Here is a 22,272-nt window from a genome sequence, read left to right on the forward strand (position 1 = left end):
ATTGGATGACCTGCTGCCTCTAAAGAAACTAAGTCCAGAATCAGTGTTTGAAGCACGTTGTCAGGGGTGGGGAAGGAGGCAGTTTTGGACCCAAGCTGCCCATTTGTTGTAAGCAGCAGGCGTCAGGCCCGTGTTCTGTGACGAAGGTGGGGACAGCCACACTCCCCACCTGATATCTCTATCACATTGGAATAGGCGACACACACAGAAATCACACAAGACGCCTGAGTCATAGGGTGAGTCAGTAGGCCAAATTGGCACCTCCGTCCATCCCACAGCCAGAATTTGTCAGCACTTATTATGTACATGGTCTAACGCTGAGGGCATATGGATTCACTATTGATTCATGTCTGTTACAATTGTTTTCTTTTTTATATTTAGTGTGATTTTTTCCCCCCAATTACACAAGTGACATATACCCACTGTAGAAAATTTGAAAAATACAGGAAGGCATTCACGCATCATAAAACCACCCATCTACCATCCCTGCCAGAGAGAAATATATTAATATTTTGGTATACAGCCTTTCAGACTTATTTTTTTTTAAACATATCCGTCTGCACACACAAAAATTGGAATGAAGATGGATGAATACCTAAAATTGGTCAAGAGCATGAGGCAAAGCTTCAAGATATTTTAGAATGTCTATCAAATTTTCTAAGCAAAAATATGCATAATATAGTATGATCACTTTCTGACTATTTCAGGTGAATCTCAGTGACAGGGCTTTAGGGGGGGACAAGGGGATGTCTGGAACCTAGAAGAAATGGGATTGGGGGTGTTCTCCAATATTTTTATATAAGTAAAAGAAATTTCTAATAAACATGAAAACTGATTTGAAGGGGAAAAGCCATAAAACTGTCATATATAGTCTAAGAAATAATGAGGGCAAGGGATTTATAAACTGATTATTTGTCATATAACCACCATTGATGGAGCTCCTGCAGTGTGCCAGTGCTTCTGGCTGGTGTATTCTGTATGCTGTCACTGAACCCTCTTAAGCTCTGTATGAGATGGCTACTGTCCATACTCTCCCCATTGTAGACAAGGCTCAGAGAGGGCAAGGGACTTGCCAAAGTGGCAGAGGCGTATGATTCAGTTACAATAAACCTGAGATAGATGGATAGATGATAGGTAGATAGATAAATAGATAGACAGACAGATTTTATTACCAACTGGAAGGACCACCTTTACAAAAAAGTCTACTCACTGCATAGCTGTCACCATCTAGCTCCAAACCCCTTAAAGCTGTCCTGGTTGATCCGTATTTTGGCAAACAGCATGCTAGAGGCTACCTATTCCTCTGATGATTTCCTCTTCTGCCCCCGAGCTGGCAGTATGAAAGAAACGAACTTGTTCATATCCCAAACCTTGGCTTCAGAGAGAGTTTCCTGTGCCCAGAGTTACTTGGCAATTTGATGTAAGTTAAAGGGAGCCCAAGAATAAATTCCCCTGCCATGCTGGCTGCCATTTTGTAGGCAGATTCAAAATAGGGAGGCAGGGTTGTGAATTTCAGCCAAGCCTTAATTATCAACTGTTAGGAGAGAGAAGGGATCATTGAAATCCAGAAATAATTTCAAAACCTGGGACTATTTGCTTTAGCGCTCTCTCCAATTTTTTTTTTTTAACCAGAGATGCCAATAAGGGAAAAATCATATCACCTCTATTTCTGTTCTTCTCTCGCCGACCAATATATACTGGTTCTAACCTGTATAAAGAATAAACTCTGAGAGTAAGGAACAGGAGATATTGAGATTTTGGCAACTCAGTGAACTATTAGACTACCAGCTTCTCGAGGGCAGTGACATGGCTCATTCACTTTTCTTTCTGTTTTACTTGTAAGACACAGGAGGCATTTGATAAATATTTGTTGAGTGAAGTTATTAAACTTTTCATCTTTTTAGGTGACCCTTCTGGAATAAAGAAGGGTATTTGTAGAGCTTTATGCATGACATATAAACTACTCGAGACTGGGCTTTGCCAATTTTTAAAAAATCTTAGGAGACAGACATAGAATAACCTGTAGTTACTAGAATACATTACAAAGAAAAGCTTGTCCAAATGTAAGCCACATGAGGACAGGACAGAGCTGTCTTGTCATCATGAGATGCCCAGCCCCGAGCCCAGTACCTGGCACATGGCAGGCACTAGAGAAACATCTTCAGAATGAATGGGTGAAAAGGGGATGAGTTTTCTCAAATGAGTGACCGATGACTTACCAAAATCTCAATCACCATTTCCTCTATGTCTATGTGATAATACCCCTGAGTATTTTGAGAGAATACCGCAAGAAACTCTATGTTTGTGCCTAAAATAATGCAGGGTAGAGGGTGGGAATCCTACTGGAAAAAATAACAAACACAGACTAATTGTTGCTTTATAGTCTGGATCACTCAATGAAACAAGATTTCTGGAAACCTCAAACCTTGGCTGTGTCTGAAGCATGTCAGCCTCATACTTACTGAGCCATATAAAAGCCCGTCGGTGTCCATGGCTAAGTACTGGCCGGTCTCTGCACTCTTTATATACACCTCCCCCACGCTTTCCGCACTGAGCTGCAGCTGAACTGAAATAAAAATAACATGAGCAAAAGTAAATAAACACTGAGCTTTTGCAGATAAAGCCCCACAGCCAGGACAGTTAGGCATGGAAAATGATGCTCATTCATTTGGCAGAGCCCTTGAGGATGCACCTCAAATTAATCAAAACACAGAAATAGAGTTTCTTTTCCTTCACCCTCCAGACAAAGTTTTCTACTGGGGATTCTGTCCTTGAAAGAGGGAGGAGAGATGCCCACAGGCTCCCCCTTCCACTCGACCACCCTAGAACAACATGACTGGGCAGGTCCTTTCACAGTGCTTCCCTCCTTTCTCCTCTGTCACCTGGAGGGGAATAGTCACAGGACGAAATGGCCTGCTCTTCCCTGACTCCACCGTCCTGGCAATCTTGGGGTGCTACCCAGTAGGCACCTGACTGGACTGAATATCTTCTGCTTTAGTTATCAGCCTGCTTTGGGGTGACTCTTTATGGCCTGGGTCTAAGAGGGATGGGACAGATTCTTGTCAATAAATTATTTTTAAGATGTGCAATTGTTTTCTGTTGTTGTTGTCGTTTCCCAGACAGAAGGGGATCCCAGGGAGTTGGGATCGGTTGCGGCCTGTGAAACTCAGGGCACTCGCCCATTTTGAGATTAGGCAACCCCCGCACCCCGGCCTCCTCCGTGGCAATCTGCCTGGGGTGCAGGTGGAGGCAAAATCTCCAGCTTCTGATTGGGAAAAAGAAGCAGTCACCTGGAAATGTGGGGGCTGGAGGGCAGGTGGTTTTTCCCCAGGGGGCATTTGGCAGTGTCTGGAGACATTTTTGGTTGTCACAACTTGGAAGAGGGGGTTTGCTCTCGGCATCGAGTGGAGGGAGGCCAGGATGCTCGTGAACCTCTTAAAGTGCACAGGCAGCCCTCCCCAGCAAAGCATTATTCAGCCCCAAGAGTCAGCATCCCGAGGTTGAGTCAGGGCAAGGGTGACGAGCTGCACCAAGTTACACTCTCCCCATGTTCACTGACACACTCTCAGGGGTCTGGCCCAAGGGCTGGGTATGTAACACGAGTTTGATACCTATTTGATAATTATTGATTTGTTCATTAACCCCAGGGTGGCTCTGGGATTCACATTTGGAAATCAGAGTTAATTGTGAACACTTCTGGACAAGTTCTTTTGTCCCCCGGCTGTCACCACCGTCATTTCAACTGGGAGTGGAATGTGGGCCAGGAGCCAGGGACCACCCACTAGTTCTCTTGGAGGACCAGCTTTCCTAGAGGCTGGACCACAGGTCCAGAACTCCTCCTGCTTTTTCTTTATTTTCATTGATTTTATTTATTTTTTGAATAGGAAATACATTCACATGTTTCAAATTTGGAAACAGTGTAAGAGTGGACAGTGAAGTCTCCCTCAGCCCCCTCCCGCTGGGGAGACAACGGAGAGCAGACAGAGCCTTGCCCTTCCTCCCAGAATACAGGTTCTCCAGGGGGGAGACAGAAACCGGCTATAAGCCCCTCCTGGATATAATTTACGTGCATCTTCTCATTTATGCTTATATTAGCAACTATGTATTATCCCACCCCCACCTATTTTTTTCCAGAAATGGTAGTCTATCACACACACAGCTCTAGGTTTTTTGGTGGATTTTTTTTGTTGGTTTTTGTTTGTTTTCTTACCACTAAACCTGCAAGTTTTTTCATATCAGTACAAAGAGTAAACCTCATTCTTTCTGCCAACTGAACTGTGTTCTATGATGTGGCTGTTTCCTAACCATGTAACCACTCCCCTATTCATATGCCTGCATTTCTCATTTTGCTCTGTTTTCCTTATCTTCTGATTCACCCGCATGGTGACACATAGGTACATCAGCCTTATTAAAGATGCAGTTCTCTTGTCCTTGAAAGTCTTTGCTACACAGACTCAGGGCCTCTTCCAGCTTCCTGTGGTAAATGGAGTTTGTTTAATTCCCAGAAAGAAACTGGAAGCCACTGATCTTCTTCCCCACAGGTCCTCTGTTCCTTGGTCAGATCTGAATGTGTAGAGATGAGAGAACAGGCCAAAGGGCCTCCATGCTCTGGGCTCTTCCCTCTCTCCAGCCGCACATTACAGTTTCTCACTCCTCACTCTGCTCTGGCCCTTCAGCTCCTTCTTTCCTACCTCAGGGCCTTCGCATGGGCCGTGCCCTCTGCCTGGCACCTTCTTTCTCCAGGACTTCACAAAGCTGGCTCCTTCTCCTTCATGCCTCAGCTTCAATGCCCCCTCCTCAGAAAGGCCTCCCCAGGTATCCTACGTGGAGTAGGGCCGTTCACCCCACCCCCCTACCCCTGCCAGAGCTGTCCAAGCCCCCAACATGGTCTGCTTTCTCAGCCCTGTGTTTTCTTCATAGCACTGAACCCAACCTACTATTATTTTATCATTTCGGGGCCCACGTGTTTATTTCTGCCACTCCTGGACAATGCAAGCTCCAGGAGGAAGGGCAAGGATGTTGTCCTGTTTGCCCTTGGATCTCCAGCACCTCACACAGTGCCTTGTGCACAGGGACAGCCAGTGTGTTTATTGAATGAATGATAGTAGCCTACTATTTGCAGGGATGATTCCACTGGTCACCACCAGTAACTGTTCTCTTTGAATGGCGTCTCCACCAATGCTTTGTGGAGCTAAGTGGCACGAGACAAAGGAGAGAATTGTACGACTCAAGATTTGGCTCCACCACTAACCAGCTGGGTGAACTTGGGAGGCTTATTCTCCTTTGAGGACAGTCTTATCAGTAAAAAGGGAGGGGCTTGAGTTCAAGCGCCAAAGTTCTTTCCAGCTCTCACATTCTATGAAACAAATAGATATGTTTAATAACAATGCCCTCGGCAAAGGAATATTATTCCGCAATAGGAAGGAATGAAGAACTGATTTTCTACAACATGGATGAAACTTGAAGACATTTTGCTAAGTAAAAGCAACCAGTGGCGGCAGACTTGGCCCAGTGGTTAGGGCGTCCGTCTGCCACATGGGAGGGCTACGGTTCAAACCCCGAGCCTCCTTGACCCGTGTGCAGCTGGCCCACGCGCAGTGCTGATGCGCGCAAGGTGTGCGCTGCCACGCAGGGGTGTCCCCCGTGTAGGGGAGCCCCACCTGCAAGGAGTGCGCCCCGTAAGGAGAGCTGCCCTGCGTGAAAGAAAGTGCAGCCTGCCCAGGAATGGTGCGGCACACACGGAGAGCTGACACAACGAGATGATGCAACAAGAAGAAACACAGATTCCTGTGCCGCTGACAACAACAAAGCGGACAAAGAGAACAGACAAACGGGGGGCGGGGGGGGGGGATAAATAAATAAATAAATCTTAAAAAATAAAAAAAAGCAACCAGTCACCAAGGCCTACATATCTTATGATTCTATTCATATGAAATGTCAAGAATAGGAAAATCGATTGAGACATAAAGTAGATTAGTTGTTGCCTAGAGGTGGAGTTAGGGGGATTGGGGAATGATGGCTATGGATACAGGGGTTTCTTTTGGGGGTGATGAAAATGTCCTAGAATGGATTAAGGAGATGATTGCATAACTTTGCAAATATACTAAAAGCAACTGAATTGCATACTTTAAATGGGTGAATAGTATAGTATGTGAACTACATTTCAAAAAAAGCTGTATTTTTAATGCCCTATATTTCTTTTTTTTTTTAAAGATTTATTTATTTATTTAATTTCCCCCCCTCCCCTGGTTGTCTGTTCTTGGTGTCTATTTGCTGCGTCCCGTTTCTCTGTCCGCCTCTGTTGTCGTCAGGGGCACGGGAAGTGTGGGCGGCACCATTCCTGGGCAGGCTGCTCTTTCTTTTCACGCTGGGCAGCTTTCCTCACGGGCGCACTCCTTGCGTGTGGGGCTCCCCTACACGGGGGACACCCTTGCGTGGCACGGCACTCCTTGCGCGCATCAGCGCTGCGCATGGGCCAGCTCCACACGGGTCAAGGAGGCCCGGGGCTTGAACCGCGGACCTCCCATATGGTAGACGGATGCCCTAACCACTGGGCCAAAGTCCGTTTCCCAATGCCCTATATTTCATTGTACATTATAGGTTTTTTGTTTTTTGTTTTTATAGTACCAGGGCTGGGGAATGAGCCTGGGACCTCATGTGTGGGAAACTGGCACTCAACCACTGACATGTGGGTCCCTGAGTTGGTTTTTTTTGTTTGCTTGCTTGTTGTTTGTCTTTAGGAGGCACCAGGGACTGAACCCAGGACCTCTCATGTGGGAATTAGGCACTCAGCCACTTGAGGCACATCTGTTCCCTACATTATTCAATTTCAGAGAACTTGTGCATTTATTTTTTTTTTAATTTCTCAGCATGACCCTGTATGTTTAGAAGAGATCAAAGGAGGGGGAAACCATTTTTTGATCACATGCATTTTGCCAGGTATCATGCTAGTTTCTATCTCAGGGTAAATAGGGCAGTACTAGTATGTGGGCTTCAGAATCAAACTGCATGGAGGTGAAGATGGTCAACCACCACACCAGGGAATCAAGAGCTCTGACAACTGCAAGCAGAGGAATTGCATCCATCATCCACGTGGAATCTAAGTCCCCTCTTGATCTGAGGTGGAGAAGACATCACTATCCCAGGGTCCACAGAATGGAGGAATAAAATATGGACTAGAGTGGACTTACTGATATTCTACTATAAAACTATTATGGCCAGTAATAGAAGAAATTTTAGCACTGAGGTGGAGAAAGTGGCCACAGTAGTTGCTGAGGGCAGGGAGAGGATAGAAGAGATGTGATGTGGGAGCATTTTAGGGATTTTGAGTTGTCCTAAATGATATTGTAGGGTCAGATGCTGGACTTTATAGATCCTGACATAACCCGCTGAATGTACTGGGGGAGAGTGCAAACTACAGGGTAAATTATTATCTATGTAGTGTAGCAGTGCCCCAAAATGTGTTCACTGAGTGTGATGAGTGTGTCACAATGATGGGGGAGGTTGTTGGTGTGGGAGGAGTGGGGTGGGGTGGTGGGGGGTATACGGGAACTCTTATATTTTTTAGTGTAACATTTTTTTGTGATGTATATATCTTCAAAAAAATACAATTTACAAAAATGATGAGGTGGGAGGGTGGGGAGTGGGTTATATGGGGAAAAAATAAATAAAAAATATTTAAAAACAAAAACTGATGGAAACCACAACCCAATTAGAATGGCTACTATGAAAAAAATGGAAACTAATAAGTGTTGGAGAGGATGTGGAGAAACAGGAATACAGGAACATTGTTGGTAGTAATATAAAATGGTGCAGCTTCTGTGGAAAAGTTTGCTCGTTCCTTGGAAACTTAAGTACCGAATTACCATATGATCTGGAAATACCCACTTCTAGGTATATACACACAAGAATTGAAAGAGGGACTCAAACAGATATTTGCACACTAATGTTTATAAAGGCATTATTCATAATTGTCAAAAGATGGACTCAAATTTCCATCAACAGATGAATAGATAATCAAAATGTGGTATATCCATACCATGGGATATTATTTGGCCATATAAAGAAATGAAGTTTTGATACATACTACAACATGGATAAATCTTGAAAACATGTTGAGTAAAATAAGCCAGACATACAAGGACGGTGGTTGTATGATCTTATTGATACAAAATAATTAGAATAAGCAAATTCAGAGTCAGAAATTAGAAATACCCCCTTACCAGGGGTGGGGGTAAGGAATGGGGAGGTAATTGGTACTGCGTTTCTTTTTGGGGTGATAGAAAAGTTTTGGCAGTGGATGGTGGTAATGGTGGCACAACATTGTGAATGTAATTACTACCATTGCCTTGTATATCAGAAAATGGCTAAAATGGGAACTAATAGGTTACATGTGTGTTACCAGAATAAACATTTTTTAAACCCTATAGAACTGTACAACACAAAGTATGAACCCCAATGTAAACTGTGGACTATAGTTAAGCAGTATTAATTATTACTAGTAACAGTTACCACACTAATGTACAAAGTAAACAATGGCGAAAAGTGTCGGTGCCTGGGAGTGGGGTATATACGGGAGTACTGTACTTCTGCTGATTTTTCTGTAAACCCACAACATCTGTAATTTAAAACAAATACTGCATGGATTTGGATTCTGACTTAGCTCCTTATTGGCTGAGGATGGTTGGACAAGATATTTACCTCTATCCCCTTATTTGTAACAACAGTATCCACTTGATAGTTGTGAGGGTTACATGATTTAATGCGTGAAAATGCCTAGAATTATCTTTATCATTTCCACTGTGCTTATGTGACCTCACCTGCTCCTCGCAGCAGTCCCTGGAGGAAGGTGGCACTTGCTCCATCCCACAGGTGAGGAGACCACAGCTTGGTGAGAGCTAGCTTGACCCAAGGTTATACTAATAAGGATCAAAGCCAGGAACATTACCTAGGTCTGGGTACTCTGCTTTTCCCTTTCTTCCTAACAGCCTCCTGGGCTCCAGATGTGGAATGGCCTGGCTCACATCCAGCCCTAGTCCCTTTCTTGGACCCCCTGTGTTCAAGGCCAGCTCAGATGGTGGATGGTCACCCAGTCTCCCATTTGCAGCCATAGATTGAGTGATGTTGGTGACTGGGACGTTCTATCTATCCCCCACATCTGTAGCTAACTAGTCAAACCCATTATAGGCACTAAAGAAATCCCAAAGGGCAGGACTTTGAGGCTGGGGAGATTGGGGAAGACCTTAAAAAGCTTTTCATTTCCTGGTTCATTTCTGTTCTCTTGCCTAAGATAGAACATGGTCTTGCCATGGGAGTAAGAAGAGTTGCTGTGGCCGCCTGTAGAATCCCACCACGGCCACGTAAAGGTGTCCCAGCGGTAGGCAGAGCCAGAGGCCTGCTGGGCACATGACTTCAGCCCTCGGCTGTGAGCTCCACCACCAGCGTTGTGGCGCTGGTGAGAGTTCATCTCAAGAGTTTCCTCTGTAAATATTATTTCTCCAGGATGTCCAAGTTTCATAGCTCATTTTCACTGGATTGCTTTCTGGCTAAGTTTCCTAAACATATATCCTTCTGCAAGCCGGGCTGGCAGGAAGGAGTAACACCCAGCCTGAGGTACTTGTGGAGCTGACTGGGTGTCCAACTGTCTAGAGAGACTTCATTCCAGCTTTCCACACCTACATCCTCCTGCAGCTGCTGCTGAGAAAGAGCTAGGAAGGAGAGAACCACAGAGAGGGGGCCTCAGCAAGAGAGGGGCTGGCCACATGGCCTCATCTGAAGCAGCAGCACTTCCTCCTGGGCCAGGCCAGATGGACAGAACCCGGTCAGTCAACACTGAGCATCTGCCCTGTGCTGAGAACTTGTCGAATGCCAGAGTTTCATCTGTAATCTACCTTCAGGGTCCCTGCTTCAGGAGACTTGCACACAATTAGGACATAGACAAATGAACCTACGAATGATAAAACAACACAATAACACAAACTCCACTTGATTTTGAGCTACAGGTAAACAGAAGTTCAAAAACTACTATAAAAACTCAGGTGTGGTGGATGTGTGTGTGTTTAAACATTTGTTTCAAAGTAAAGCAGAAAATTATATACAAATAAAGACAATTGAAGCATACTTATAATAAATTCTTGGTGAAATTTTTGTAAAAAGCACAAAAACAATGTACATAGATCATGAATCTATCTGTAGTAAAATATAAAATGAGCCCTAGATATAGCCCAAATTCTACAAGTGGCTGCTCCAGGGAGGAACAGAAGAGCTAAGACTGGGAGGGGAATGGAAGGAAGTTTACCTTCATCCTAAAATGTTTCTTTAAAAACACAATTCTGAGTCAAGAAGAGCCAGCTGGTCATCCTGGGTAACTCTGGGTCATGGGGTAGTCACTGAGTTAGCCTTGGTACTTTTCAGGGCAGTAGCTGATGTTTGTAGCACGGCTCTCAGTCAACATGCAGCAACTCAGAGCTGCCCAAGGCTCACGATTTTGTTCCCAGTGACCCCCGTGCGGCTGTGTGCCCCAGCTCAGCCTTGCCCCAGGCTGCGTCTAGACCTGAGCGTGGGAGATAGGTCTTCTCGGCGGCAGACAGGGAACCAGGAAAACTGAGGAGGCAGGAGAGAGGTGAAGGGACACCCTTGTCCTCTCAGTTGCGTTTTCCAGCCCCCTCCATCGGGCTTAGCACCCAGAGGAAAGGAGCTGGCGCCCCTCTTCTTTACCTCATACAGGAAATTTAGCACTTGTCATCTATGAGCAGGGAGGTTAATGGGCTTTACAGCATCCCAAAGATAAAGGGCAAGTGCTCTTTTGTAAAATGAGACAAATAGTTGAGTCTGTAGTGTATTTTTTTTTCCAATTTTAAAATGGGGACAGCAGCTTTTAATTTAGCAGAAGAAATGGAAAGCAACTTCTTAAAAGGTGCTGTTGTGATAGATGTAAATTTCTTAGACAAATTCAAATTTATAAGGCATTATAAAAATATATATATATATATATTTAAGGCATTATAAAAATATACTGGAAGAGGACTGGAAGTGTTTGCTTAGTGGATCTGTGATGATACATGTCCCCCATAGCATCAAGAGTTGTGCTCCTTTATTAGGAATGCATTAGGGTGTGATGGTTTGGAAATGGCCTATTTATCAAAAATAAATGTCAGCTACCCTGAAATGTGCAAAAATCACCTTTGCAGAACCCGTATGTACCTTGTCCCCATGCTCAACCTTTGAAGCCCTTATGGATCTCTAAGTACTTAGAGCAAAGGGGAACCCACACTTTTTAAGTGAATGTACCAGCCCCCAACTAAGTGTCTGTACATTTTTTCTGAGAGACTATAATTTTGTGTCTCTGGTTTTCTCCTTTGCTCCCCAAAGCCTTTCCATTAGGTCTTAGAAGTGGTTTATCTGTGGTAAGACACGTACTTCCTTACTTTCCAAGGATGGAAAGCAGGAAAAAGGGGTTATAAGCTTGCCAAAGCCAAGATAAGTACTCTCCTGGGCACTGCACCCCGTTTCTGAGCACCAAGCCACCTTCGCATCTTCCTGTCCTGCCCTAGGAGTTTTTGAAACTAAGGTTACAACTGGAGTAGTCAGTGGGGGGAAAACACGTGGAGAGGGAGTTTCTGCTTCCCTAGCATGTCCGTGGCCTTTAAGTCTGCTTTCCACTTCTGCGCTCGGAGAGGCCAAAAGGGATTACGTGCCTGGTTTATTCTGGGCTGGAGACTTCCTGTCCTTTGCTGTGTTTACCCAAAGTGAGGTCAGCCTCATTCAGAACTCAGTAAGGTTGTTTTATGTCAGTGGTATTTATAATTAAAATGTAGCCACAAACCGGTCTCTGTGAAACATTAGAGAAAGACGGAGAAGAAAAAAACTGAGTTTGGGAAAAAAGATTCCAGTGGTTTGGATGATATATATATATATGAAAAAAATCTTTTCTTAGAATACTTAAAGGTATCTGCCTCTCCTTAAGGGTCTGAAAAGGGGGACCTGGGAAATTTTGATATGGTCCAAGGACTGTATGATATACTTTTTAAAAAACTTGTCTAGAAAAACCCCTCCTGTATAATCTGATCAAGGTGCTGGGGAAGGAGGCCAGGGAGTCCTTTTGCATCACATATGACCGGGCTACGACACTGGGTAGGGCTGCCCTCCGGAAGGACATTCCTGCCTGAAAACCTCCCTCTCTGACTTCTGGCAACAGGGTCCGACACTGCCCACCTCGGCATCTGACAAGCTGGTTTGACTTTCTGCCCACACTGGCGGGGAGCAAAGTGCTTTTTCCTTTAGGACCGAGCCCGAGCAAACCAGAGGCGAGTGGGCAGGGTGTGAAGGGGCCAGGGAAGGAACCCAGGCTGCCTGCGTGTGAGGGGCAAGGAGGGATTTCACTGCAGAGGAGCAGCCTGCCCTTTATAAAGGGCTGCAGAGGAGGGTTCTTTTGGCCAGTGACCTCCCCTAGAGCATTTAGGATGTGGTTTGATTGATAAATATTTGACTGGCACACGCTTCTCCGAGGCACATTTCCGCCTGTCTGGCGGGCGGTGCCAGTCACGCTGCTCCGCACAGCCTGCATGTGCTTGAGGCGCGGGGCGTGGACCACGACGGGAGCCTGCAGGTTCGGGGCCTCTGTGAGCTCTGGCTATTATAGTCCCAGTTATTCATCCCACTGAGGAAGAAGCCATGGCCACCCTTCACCAGTGGGAAATCGCTGGCGGAGAGACCAGAAGAAGCAAACGTGGAGCTCCTCTCACCTCTGCTCAAACGGCTTGGTCTGTGGGACAGCCAGCAGGGCAGGGCTTGGGGCCGGGGCCCGGGGCGTGCACCCTCCTGCCAGCCACAAGAAGCTGCTGTGAAGGCTCATCCTCAGCTCAGTGACCGCTGCAGCGTTCATCGAACGGGTTTGGACGGGAAGGCCAAGTGACCTCGGGAAGATGCTGCTGCACTGCTGCCAGCCGCCGCCTTCGAGCACTTACTGTGTACCTGGCAGTGTGCTAGGGAGACACTTCGACAAGCACCATCACCCTGAAGGTCCCAACTCTCCTATGGGGCGGGTGCTGCCGGCATCCTTCCTTTAAAAACAAGGAAACTGGGGCCCATAGAGGAAAAGTAACTTTTCCCAAGTGATGCAGTGGTGAGGGGACCTGAACCTGTAGTCCCCTGGCTCACAGGACAGGCTGTGTGGACTCGATATGTTTCCTGATTCCATTTTTTTGGGGTGAAACCACTGTCATAGTGATGGGGCAGGGGTGGGGTATGGAAGGAACCTTTGTCTTGGAAACAGAAGAGGTGGCTCTGTGCCACCCACCCACTCGCTCCACTGTTCTCAGAATGATGATAATTAATTACCTCCTGGTGATGTGGTTGGGGGAAATGAAGGAGTCTAGCATGGTGCTGTCACATAGCAGGTGCTCGAGGGATATTCATGCACTGTACTATTGAATTTGAATGTATTGGTGCCATTACAATTCATTCACTCATCCAATTAATGTTTATTGAGCATCTTACCCAGTGACAGGCAATATGCTAGACCTGAAAATTATAGTGTTGAACAATAAGAACAATGTCCTTGTCCTCAGGGAGCCAGTGGGAGAGAAAAACATTAAATAATCCTGCAGATGAATGCATAAGGAGAGTTACACAAGGCACTCCTCAAATGCTCTGTGTCCAAAGGGAGCGGATCACCTTCCTGCAGCTGGACCTCCTCTGGGATCTCCCTCCCTCGGTGACAACTTCTTTACCCTTAGGAGTCAGCATGCACCTTCTTCAGCCCTGCACCCCCTCAGCCCCAGGGGCTGCAGCACTTGCTGTCTGATTTCACCTGGCAAATGCTGCTGTCATCTTTCTGGTAATTACCTACAGCCATGATTTGTGGAATTGTGGAGGGACAAATCAAAGCCATCTTCTCCACAGGCCAGAAATCCCCAGCAGCAGAGACATGCAACTCAGGCCTGTGCTTCAGTGGTGTGTGCTCTAGCGTCCGTCCTACCGTGAAGCCGATGAGGAGGCCTGGGGCGGGCACTTGGAAGGAGGAAGAGAGAAGTTGAAAACTTCCCAATTTTGCCCAGGGCAGATCAACTGGTTGGAGACAAAGAGAAGCTGTGAAAGGAGTTACTTTGCCGTGTAGAGTCCAAAGGCACATAACTCTATCTTGCATGATTTAGGTAGATTTATGTGAATATTTGATTGGCTTTTAGAAATGCTCATCCGGAAGGGAGTCTTTGCTTAGAATACGACTCTCCACCAGTGACCTCAGTTTCTAATCACGTTCACACTAATGATCAGGGATTACAGCCCATTCCCATACCAGGCTTTGCAAATCCCAGTTATCCAGGGACCATCCTCCCAAGCCCCTCTAAGGTTGATTCCTTTTCTGAATAACCCTTGAACTTCAGAACTTGTGGCAGTACAGGCACTGGGCAGAAGAGGGCGACAGAACCCCATTCACCTTCGGAGGGTACTTCCATGTCCAACGGGAACCTCCCCTGCATGGATACTGCAATGGTTTGCTGCCTAGTGAGGCACAAGGGGTGGAGCTTTCTTCCCATTCCACGGGTGAGGAAACTGAGTCTCGGTGGGATTAAAGGACTCTCCCCAAATGTACACAGCTGGGAACATTGGAGGCTCTCCATTGTCAGGATGACTGGACGGGTCCTGGGCTGGCAGGCTTGAAGCTCCTTTTACAGAGCACTTTGGAGAGGATGTTAATTGTTCAGTGCTCCTCCAGTTAGAGAGGGGCACAGCAGGGGCACAGAGCCCAAGGCCTCTGACTGTAAATCCAGAGCCCTGACGCTGCAGAGGGAGGTGGAATTTCCAGTTGTCCTGGTATTGACAGGTATAGGGCTGAATTTGCGCCCCCCCCCCCCCCCCCCCCCGTTTACTCTGATTTCTGTCCACGTTGACTTTTGTTCTTGGTACTAGGGTAGGCACACAGGCCCACATGACAAGGCCAAATGTTGGCCAGAGGCCCAGATCCAAACCTGAATCCAGGTCTTGGCCTTCCTGGAGGCCAAGAGAGGAGACTAGGGAAGGTCCTTAAATACTATGCTCTGTTTCCATACTGTGTTGACTATATGGAAACCTTTTTTTAATTTTTAATTTAATTTAATTTTATTTTATTTATTTCTCTCCCCTTCCCCCCCACCCCACCCTGGTTGTCTGTTCTCTGTGTCTATTTGCTGCGTCTTCTTTGTCTGCTTCTGTTGTTGTCAGCAGCTTGGGAATCTGTGTTTCTTTTTGTTGCATCATCTTGTTGTGTCAGCTCTCTGTGTGTGTGGCGCCATTCCTGGGCAGGCTGCACTTTCTTTTGCGCTGGGTGTCTCTCCTTATGGGGCACACTCCTTGTGCGTGGGGCTCCCCTACGTGGGGGCACCCCTGCGTGGCACGGCACTCCTTGCGTGCATCAGCACTGCGCACGGGCCAGCTCCACACGGGTCAAGGAGGCCCGGGGTTTGAACCGGGGACCTCCCATGTGGTAGACGGACGCCCTAACCACTGGGCCAAGTCTGCTGTCCTATGAGGAAACCTTGATGGGGAGGGTGGTGCTGGAGGTGGGATCAGCAACATTAACCAACAGGTGTTGAGCTCTCACTCTGGGCCAGGCACTGTGCCAAGGACTTGCCCTGCATTATCTCATGCAGTGCCCTCCAAGTAACCTGTGGAGCAGGTATTATTATTATTATTTTACAGGTTAGGAAAGTGAGGCCGGAGAAGTTAAGTAACTTGCCCAAATTCACTTAGCAAACTATTAATCCAGCATTCCTTGGGTGCAGACAGCCTCTCACACACTCCTACACGGCTGCATCCTACTGCATTCCAAGGGTTCCTGACATTTCAGATCAGGCGGCTGAATTGGCAGCAGAATTCAGAAGTCAGCTCAATGTCACACACCCAGAACTCAATCTTAGAATATTAATGATGGAATGACAACAGTGACAGCAGATGTATTTGTACAGAAACACCAGTAATTGTAGCCTCTTTTTACCCCAGAACTTAAGATTTCCTAGAAAAACCTAATACCAGACTGCCTTTCCGCTGGGATCCTGAGAACTGGAGAACTTTCCCCACTGGATGTAAATAAGTTGCAAACCCAGAAGAACTAAAACTTCTTCCCCTGTGTTGTGGTAGAGCAGATTGCCTGGATTGTGCACCATTTCCTGACACAATGGATTACAGTCTCGTTCATTTATTTGCAGTAAATGTTGCTTTTTATATGTGTTTTTTATACTAAATAGTCTTTTCTGCCTTACTCTTGTACTTATTTTTCATTGACTGTAAAGCACTCAGCAGCCCCATTTTGAAGACAAGACATCATCCCAACAAATCCAAAGAAATTAATTCTGCAGCTGTAAGCCCCAGCCTTGTCTTTCCCACTCCTCACTTTATGAATCTGTGTGGTGGTTGTGGGGGGAGGGCATCATCACCTGCTCTCTTTATGCCGGCCTCTACCCCCATTACCTGGGCATCAGACGATAGAGAGTAACCACCATCGAGGTGGTCATTTCTGCTTAAAGCCTGCAACATTTGCATATTCCATGAATAATTAAGACTACCCAGAATATAAACCACCATGGTGCAAAGCTAGGGGCTTGCATTCTGTTTTAAATCCAGTCTTACAGAACCTTACCTGCTACCTGGGCTATTCTGTGTCTCCCGACTTTATCCACACTTTCCTTCCCTTGATTTGTGACATACTCGACTCTTTAGATTGCTGGTCCTCTCAGCTGGGACTGGATTGGACTTTTGGCTTCTTTACAACACCCAGTGCCTCAGTGGAGCTCAAGGCCTCTCCGATAGTATCACAATAGCACACATACCTAATATCAAACATACTAAGACATTCCAACACCAGAAGTACTAAGGCAAAAAGAAGAAATTTCAGATTTAGGCAATCCAGCAGATTCTTTTCTCTGAAGTCAAACCTTCATTTAACACCACCATCTGGGAGCTGAGCTTGCAGGAAGGCCTGCAAGAGATATTTCAGCATTTGGCTCAAATCGTTCCTGCTCTCCCATTTCTAGAAGGTCTGGAGAATGACTTTACCCCTCCCGGTTACCACAACCACATATGCATGATATGCAGAGCGAAAGTTGCATAATTTATGATGTGTAAGACTATGATCATGAACTACGATTTTGCAAACCAAGCCCAGTGGAAACATAACCTGAGAGTCCGTTAACTTGAAATTGAGCCCATATTTTCGTGCAGGATTTTCCACCCCTGCCCCATCTGGCTCTTCCTATCCTGGAGCTTGCAGGGCCCTTCCCCAGCCTTGGGGGCCTTTAGCTAGTTAGAGAAACCTGGGAAAACACACAGGGATTGAACACTGGCAGCCAAATCGGACCTCAAAGCAGTTTTGTTCAGTCAGCGGAGTCCTTTCACAAACTGGCAATAGAACACCTTTAGGTAGGCCAAAGGCCCCATCACACCCTATTTCCTGCACCCAGACCTCTTCCACATTTATGTGGCCCTTGCCACTGAGGGTGTCGTTCTGCACAGGACCTTGGAGGACTGGGTACCAATAAGGAGATAGCCTTCCTGCTCCCAGCCTTGACCAAGGAAGGCAGTGGAAAGCCAGAGGTTCAGAAGAGGTGGGCACTTACTGTGTTGGTCGCTCCTGTCCCTTGTCCCATCCACCGTGCCATCTGGAAGGATCCTCAAGAAGTGGCCCCCGTTTCTGCAGTAGAGGAGTCTGGGGTGCTTGTAATTTTCTAGGGGCAGGTTGAACTTCTCCATCAGGGCCATGAAGGTTGTGATCTCCCCTTCAGCCATGGCTCAGGAGCTCCTGGTTATGGCCCTTTTGAGACTGGAAGACATGAAACAATCCTGTAGCGTGTTCTTCCAAAGGGAAGGAGAGCCTCAGGGCCCAGGGCTCCTGCAGTTAGTGACCGTGCCTGCAGAGGTGAGGCCCGCAGCCGACCGGCCGTGGGGGCCAGCGGTTACAGGAGGAGGGTCCCGGCACGGGAGGGATTTTCAGGGCATTTCTCAGTTCCCAATTGGACACCGCTCTGGACCACGCTGTGCGTTTTTTAGAACTTCAAATTTAATCATTTTGCCAAGGGGAAAAAAAAACAATGTTTTGGTCCCGCCTGATCCACACACATCCTCAAATTAAACACCGAAGCTGCACTAAAATAACACCTGGGGTCTGGCCGAAACCCACGAAAGCCGAGCAGCCGGGACTGAGGTTTGCCCTCCTCCCTCACACTGTTTTGACTGGGCACCGCAAGGCCGGAGGGAGCAGATAGCACAGGCGGCCGGGGCTTCGGGACCTCCAGGCAAACGCACAGGAATTCCCGCCGTAGGGACAGCAGAGGGTTAATATGTAAAGGAAACAACTCCGGATTTGCTGGTGGGAACCGGAACACAGCTCTTAGGGGCCTTCTGTGGGGATTTTTTTAAAAGGGCAAACCCTGTAGCAAAGGAAATGCTACGAGACAGATCATTACGAAGGCTATGTCTGGTTACTGCCTGCTTCCAGGGCTTTCCACATATCCTCATATCACAAAGAGAAGATGGGTCTTGCCTAAAGGCCGTCTTCATCCTAATTGTTTTCTAGGGTGAGGCATTACGTAAAAATGCATTAAATATACCTCTAAGGATGAAAAAACAAAATCAACAGACCTTAGAATTTTAAAGTATCTACTTGCCTCATTTTTTAGGAGAATGAAGTGCTGGTGCATAAAGCATCTATCAAAGAAAGAGGCCAATAAATAGATGAGAAAACTAACATGGGACCTCCGTCTTGTAAGCGTGAGTAGGTACTAATTGTACATATCAATTATCAAGTGATCTTATAGTTTGTGGCAGTTTGATATTATTTATGAATTCCAAAAAGAGATATTGATTATGTTTGTAAACTGGTCTTTTTCTCCGGGCGTGATGCCCTTTGATTGTGTTCAATTCAAAAGCTTTACTTTTACTTTATTAAATCAAGTTTAGGGCTTTGATTTAATGTCATTAGGACAGGCAAGGTTGAGTTCCCACCCCCTTGGTGGGCTATATAAACAGAAGCTCAATCAAGAACAAGGAAGTAGACACACAGAGAAGCAGATACATGAAAAAAGAGAGAAGGCTCCATAGACTCGGAAAAGGATCCTGCAGGCCTGGTAAGAGAGTTCAGCCATTCTTCTGATAGTTTACAGCGAACCTTGTGAGAAGAACAGAACAGAACAGGCCCAGAAAGAATCGAGACTATGCCAGCCTACAGCTGAGAAGATCGGAAGAAGCTGGACCCATGGAGACTTAAGGGGGAAGAGGAAGATGGAACCATTGCAGCTGTTGCCTGCCATCTTGTATTAACACATGGCAACAGACTTTGGGTGAGAAAATATCTCTCATGGTACCCTGAGTTGGACTCTTTGGGGTCTTGTATCTATAAGCTCTAGCTCAAATAAACACTCTTTATAAAAGTCAATGGATTTCTGGTACTTTGCATCAGCACCCCTTTTGTCCAACTAATATGTAGTCACAGTGCTCATCATCATCATTAACATATTTTGTGGCACAGATTAACTCATGTAATCCTCCCCGGTAACCCTCTGAGGTGTTGTATCTAATGAAATTACAGCTTACAGCTGCTAAATGGCCTGGGCCAGTTCAACAACTAGTGCCTCAGATAGGAGTCGGTACAAACAAAGCCCTTGCCCTTAGTCACCGTGAACAGGTTTCCAGTTTCATGGAAGACCAGCCTGCCTCTCTCCATTGTCCTGCACTAACCGTCCACCCACTCCTGGAGCATCCTCATGGAGCTACCTGTGTGGAAGGTAGCAGTTTGGATAACTTGCCCTTGTAACTTTGGGATCAGGGTTCATGTTGGAAGCCTCCCTTTGTTTCCTAGGCCCAACATTTTTTTTCTCATCCATTTTTTTTCCCCCTATTTTTAAAAAAGTTTATTGAAGTATATCACTCATACATAAACAGACATAAACAATGAGTGTATAGTAAGAGTTGTGAACTTACAAAACATACATGTATAACATCATACAGGACTCTCATATATCACCCTACCACCAATATCTTGCATTGTTGTTAAACCTTTTTAACTAATGATTAAAGAGCATTGTCAAAATATTACTACTCACCAAAGTATTTTTCCCCAACCAACCCTATTATTATCTTTATATCATTTATACATGAATATACATAGACAATAAGTGTGTAGTAAAAGTTGTGAACTTATAAAGCAAACATGCATGATGTCATACCAAGGTCCCATACACCAACTCTCCACCAACACCTTACATTGTTGTGAGACATTTGTTACAAATTTGTAAAGAATATTGTCAAAATCTTACTACTAATTATAGTCCTTATCTTACATTTGGTGTGTTTCCCCCCCAAACCACTATTATTATTTTTAAAATATATTTTTTATGACAGAAGTTGTAAACTTATAAAACAATCTTGCACATGTACAAAATTCCCAAATAACACCCCTCTATCCACATACCACACTGCGGTGGAAATTTGTTACAGATAAGATAATATCATCTGATTGTTACCATGTCCATAGTGTACATTTGGCACATATTTCCCACATTGCCCCATTATCAACACAGTACATCTTTGGCATAGATGCAACAACATTATATTATTACTGCTAACCACAGTCCATATGTCACTCCAGTTTTATTTTTCCCATGTTTCTCCACATTCCCACCACCCTGCAATAATGATGTACATTTGCTCTAGTCAACAATGGACACTCTTGCATCTGTACCATCAACCACAATTCTCATTCACCTCTTGGTTTACTGTGCTGTTCAGTACCTAGATTATTCTCAGCACTCTGTCAACTGGCATTTATATACCTAGACCACTATTTGCAGCCATTTATAAACTACCTGTTACTATGTGTTACCATCTACTCTATACATTTCCACACTTTTACAATAAAGCTAATTAAAACATCTCCATACATTAAACATCAGTAGTTCATCTCAGTCTTCCTCTTATCTCCTTTAAGAATCCACCACCTACCACCAGGTCTTGAAGATATTTTCCTACAATTTCTTCTAGAAGCTTTATGGTTCTTGCCTTTATTTTTTAGGTTTTTGATCCATTTTGAGTTAATTTTTAGATAAGGTGGGAGATAGGGGTCCTCTTTCCTTCTTTTTGCCTGTGGATATCCAGTTCTTTCAGCACAATTCGTTGAATGGACTGTTATGCTCAAGCTGTGTGGGTTTGATGGGCTAGTCAAAAATCACTTGACCATACCTGTGAGGGTCTGTTTCTGAACCATCAATTTTGTTCCATTGGTCTTTGTGTCTGTCTTTATGCCAGTACTATGCTGTTTTTACCACTGTAGCTAGATAATATGATTTAAAGTCTGGAGATGAGAGTTTGCTTTTCCTTTTTAAGATGTTTCTGGCTATTCAGGACCCCTACCCTTCCAAATAAATTTCATAATCGTGTTTTCAATTTTTTTTAAATGCTGGTGTAATTTTTATTGGGATTACATTGACTCTGTATCAATTTGAGTAGAATTGACATCTCAGTGATATTTAGTCTTCTAATCCTTGAGCATGGAATTCCTTCCAGTTATTCAGACCTTTTTTTATTTCTTTTAACATTGAGTTGCAGTTTTCTGAATATAAGTGCTTTACATTGTTGGTTAAGTTTATTCCTGACTATTTGAGTTTTATCTGTCATATTTTATTTTCACCACTCTTTTGACACTTTTAGTTATTTTTATTGATATGATTTTCATTTCTAGACTCTTTTCTAGGCCTCTCTCTCCTGTCTTTTCTTTTCAGGCTCTAGCACACCCTTTAGAATTTCCTGAAAATCTGGTCTCTTTGTTAGAAATTCTCTCAGTTTCTGTTTACTGTGAATGTTCTAAACTTGTCCTCATTTTTGAAAGACAATCTTGCAGATATAAGATTCTTGGCTGGAAGTTTTTCTCTTGTAGTATCTTAAATAATCCTACCAATTGTCTTCCTGCCTCCATGGTCTCTGGTGAGAAATTAGCACTTAATCTTATTGGGTAATCCCTTATATTACGCGTTCTTTTTTCTCTTGCTCAGAATTCTGTCTGTCTTTGGCATTTGACATCCTGATGAGTACGTATCTTGGAGTTGGTCTATTTGGATTTTTTCAGATGGGAGTATGTTGTGCTTCTTGGACATGGATATCTATGTCCTTTAATAGGATTGGGAAATTTTCTACCATTATTTCCTCAGATATTCCTTATGCCCCTTTTCTCTTTTCTTCTCCTTCTGGGACACCCATGACACATATGTTTGCAGATCTTTTGCTGTCATTTAGTTCCCTGGGACCTTG

The 22,272-nt window shown here is 45.0% G+C and overlaps 2 protein-coding genes across 9 annotated transcripts in view; one reads left to right on the forward strand and one right to left on the reverse strand.

The window, feature by feature from the left end:
• ARHGAP26 (Rho GTPase activating protein 26) overlaps positions 1–22,272 on the forward strand; it is a 1,052,546-nt gene that overhangs the window by 365,695 nt on the left and 664,579 nt on the right. The window lies entirely within an intron of this gene.
• FGF1 (fibroblast growth factor 1) overlaps positions 1–22,272 on the reverse strand; it is a 142,902-nt gene that overhangs the window by 5,155 nt on the left and 115,475 nt on the right. For all 5 annotated transcript variants that reach the window (XM_023587145.3, XM_004452618.5, XM_071210405.1 and 2 more), the window contains 2 exons: positions 17,592–17,794; positions 2,463–2,566 (listed from right to left, as the gene is read on the reverse strand). In XM_023587145.3, coding sequence (XP_023442913.1) covers positions 2,463–2,566; positions 17,592–17,760 — 273 coding nt within the window. In that variant the 5' untranslated portion in view covers positions 17,761–17,794. The remainder of the gene's footprint in view (positions 1–2,462; positions 2,567–17,591; positions 17,795–22,272) is intronic.

Source organism: Dasypus novemcinctus, chromosome 2, assembly GCF_030445035.2.
Source record: "Dasypus novemcinctus isolate mDasNov1 chromosome 2, mDasNov1.1.hap2, whole genome shotgun sequence".
Lineage (NCBI taxonomy): Eukaryota > Metazoa > Chordata > Mammalia > Cingulata > Dasypodidae > Dasypus > Dasypus novemcinctus.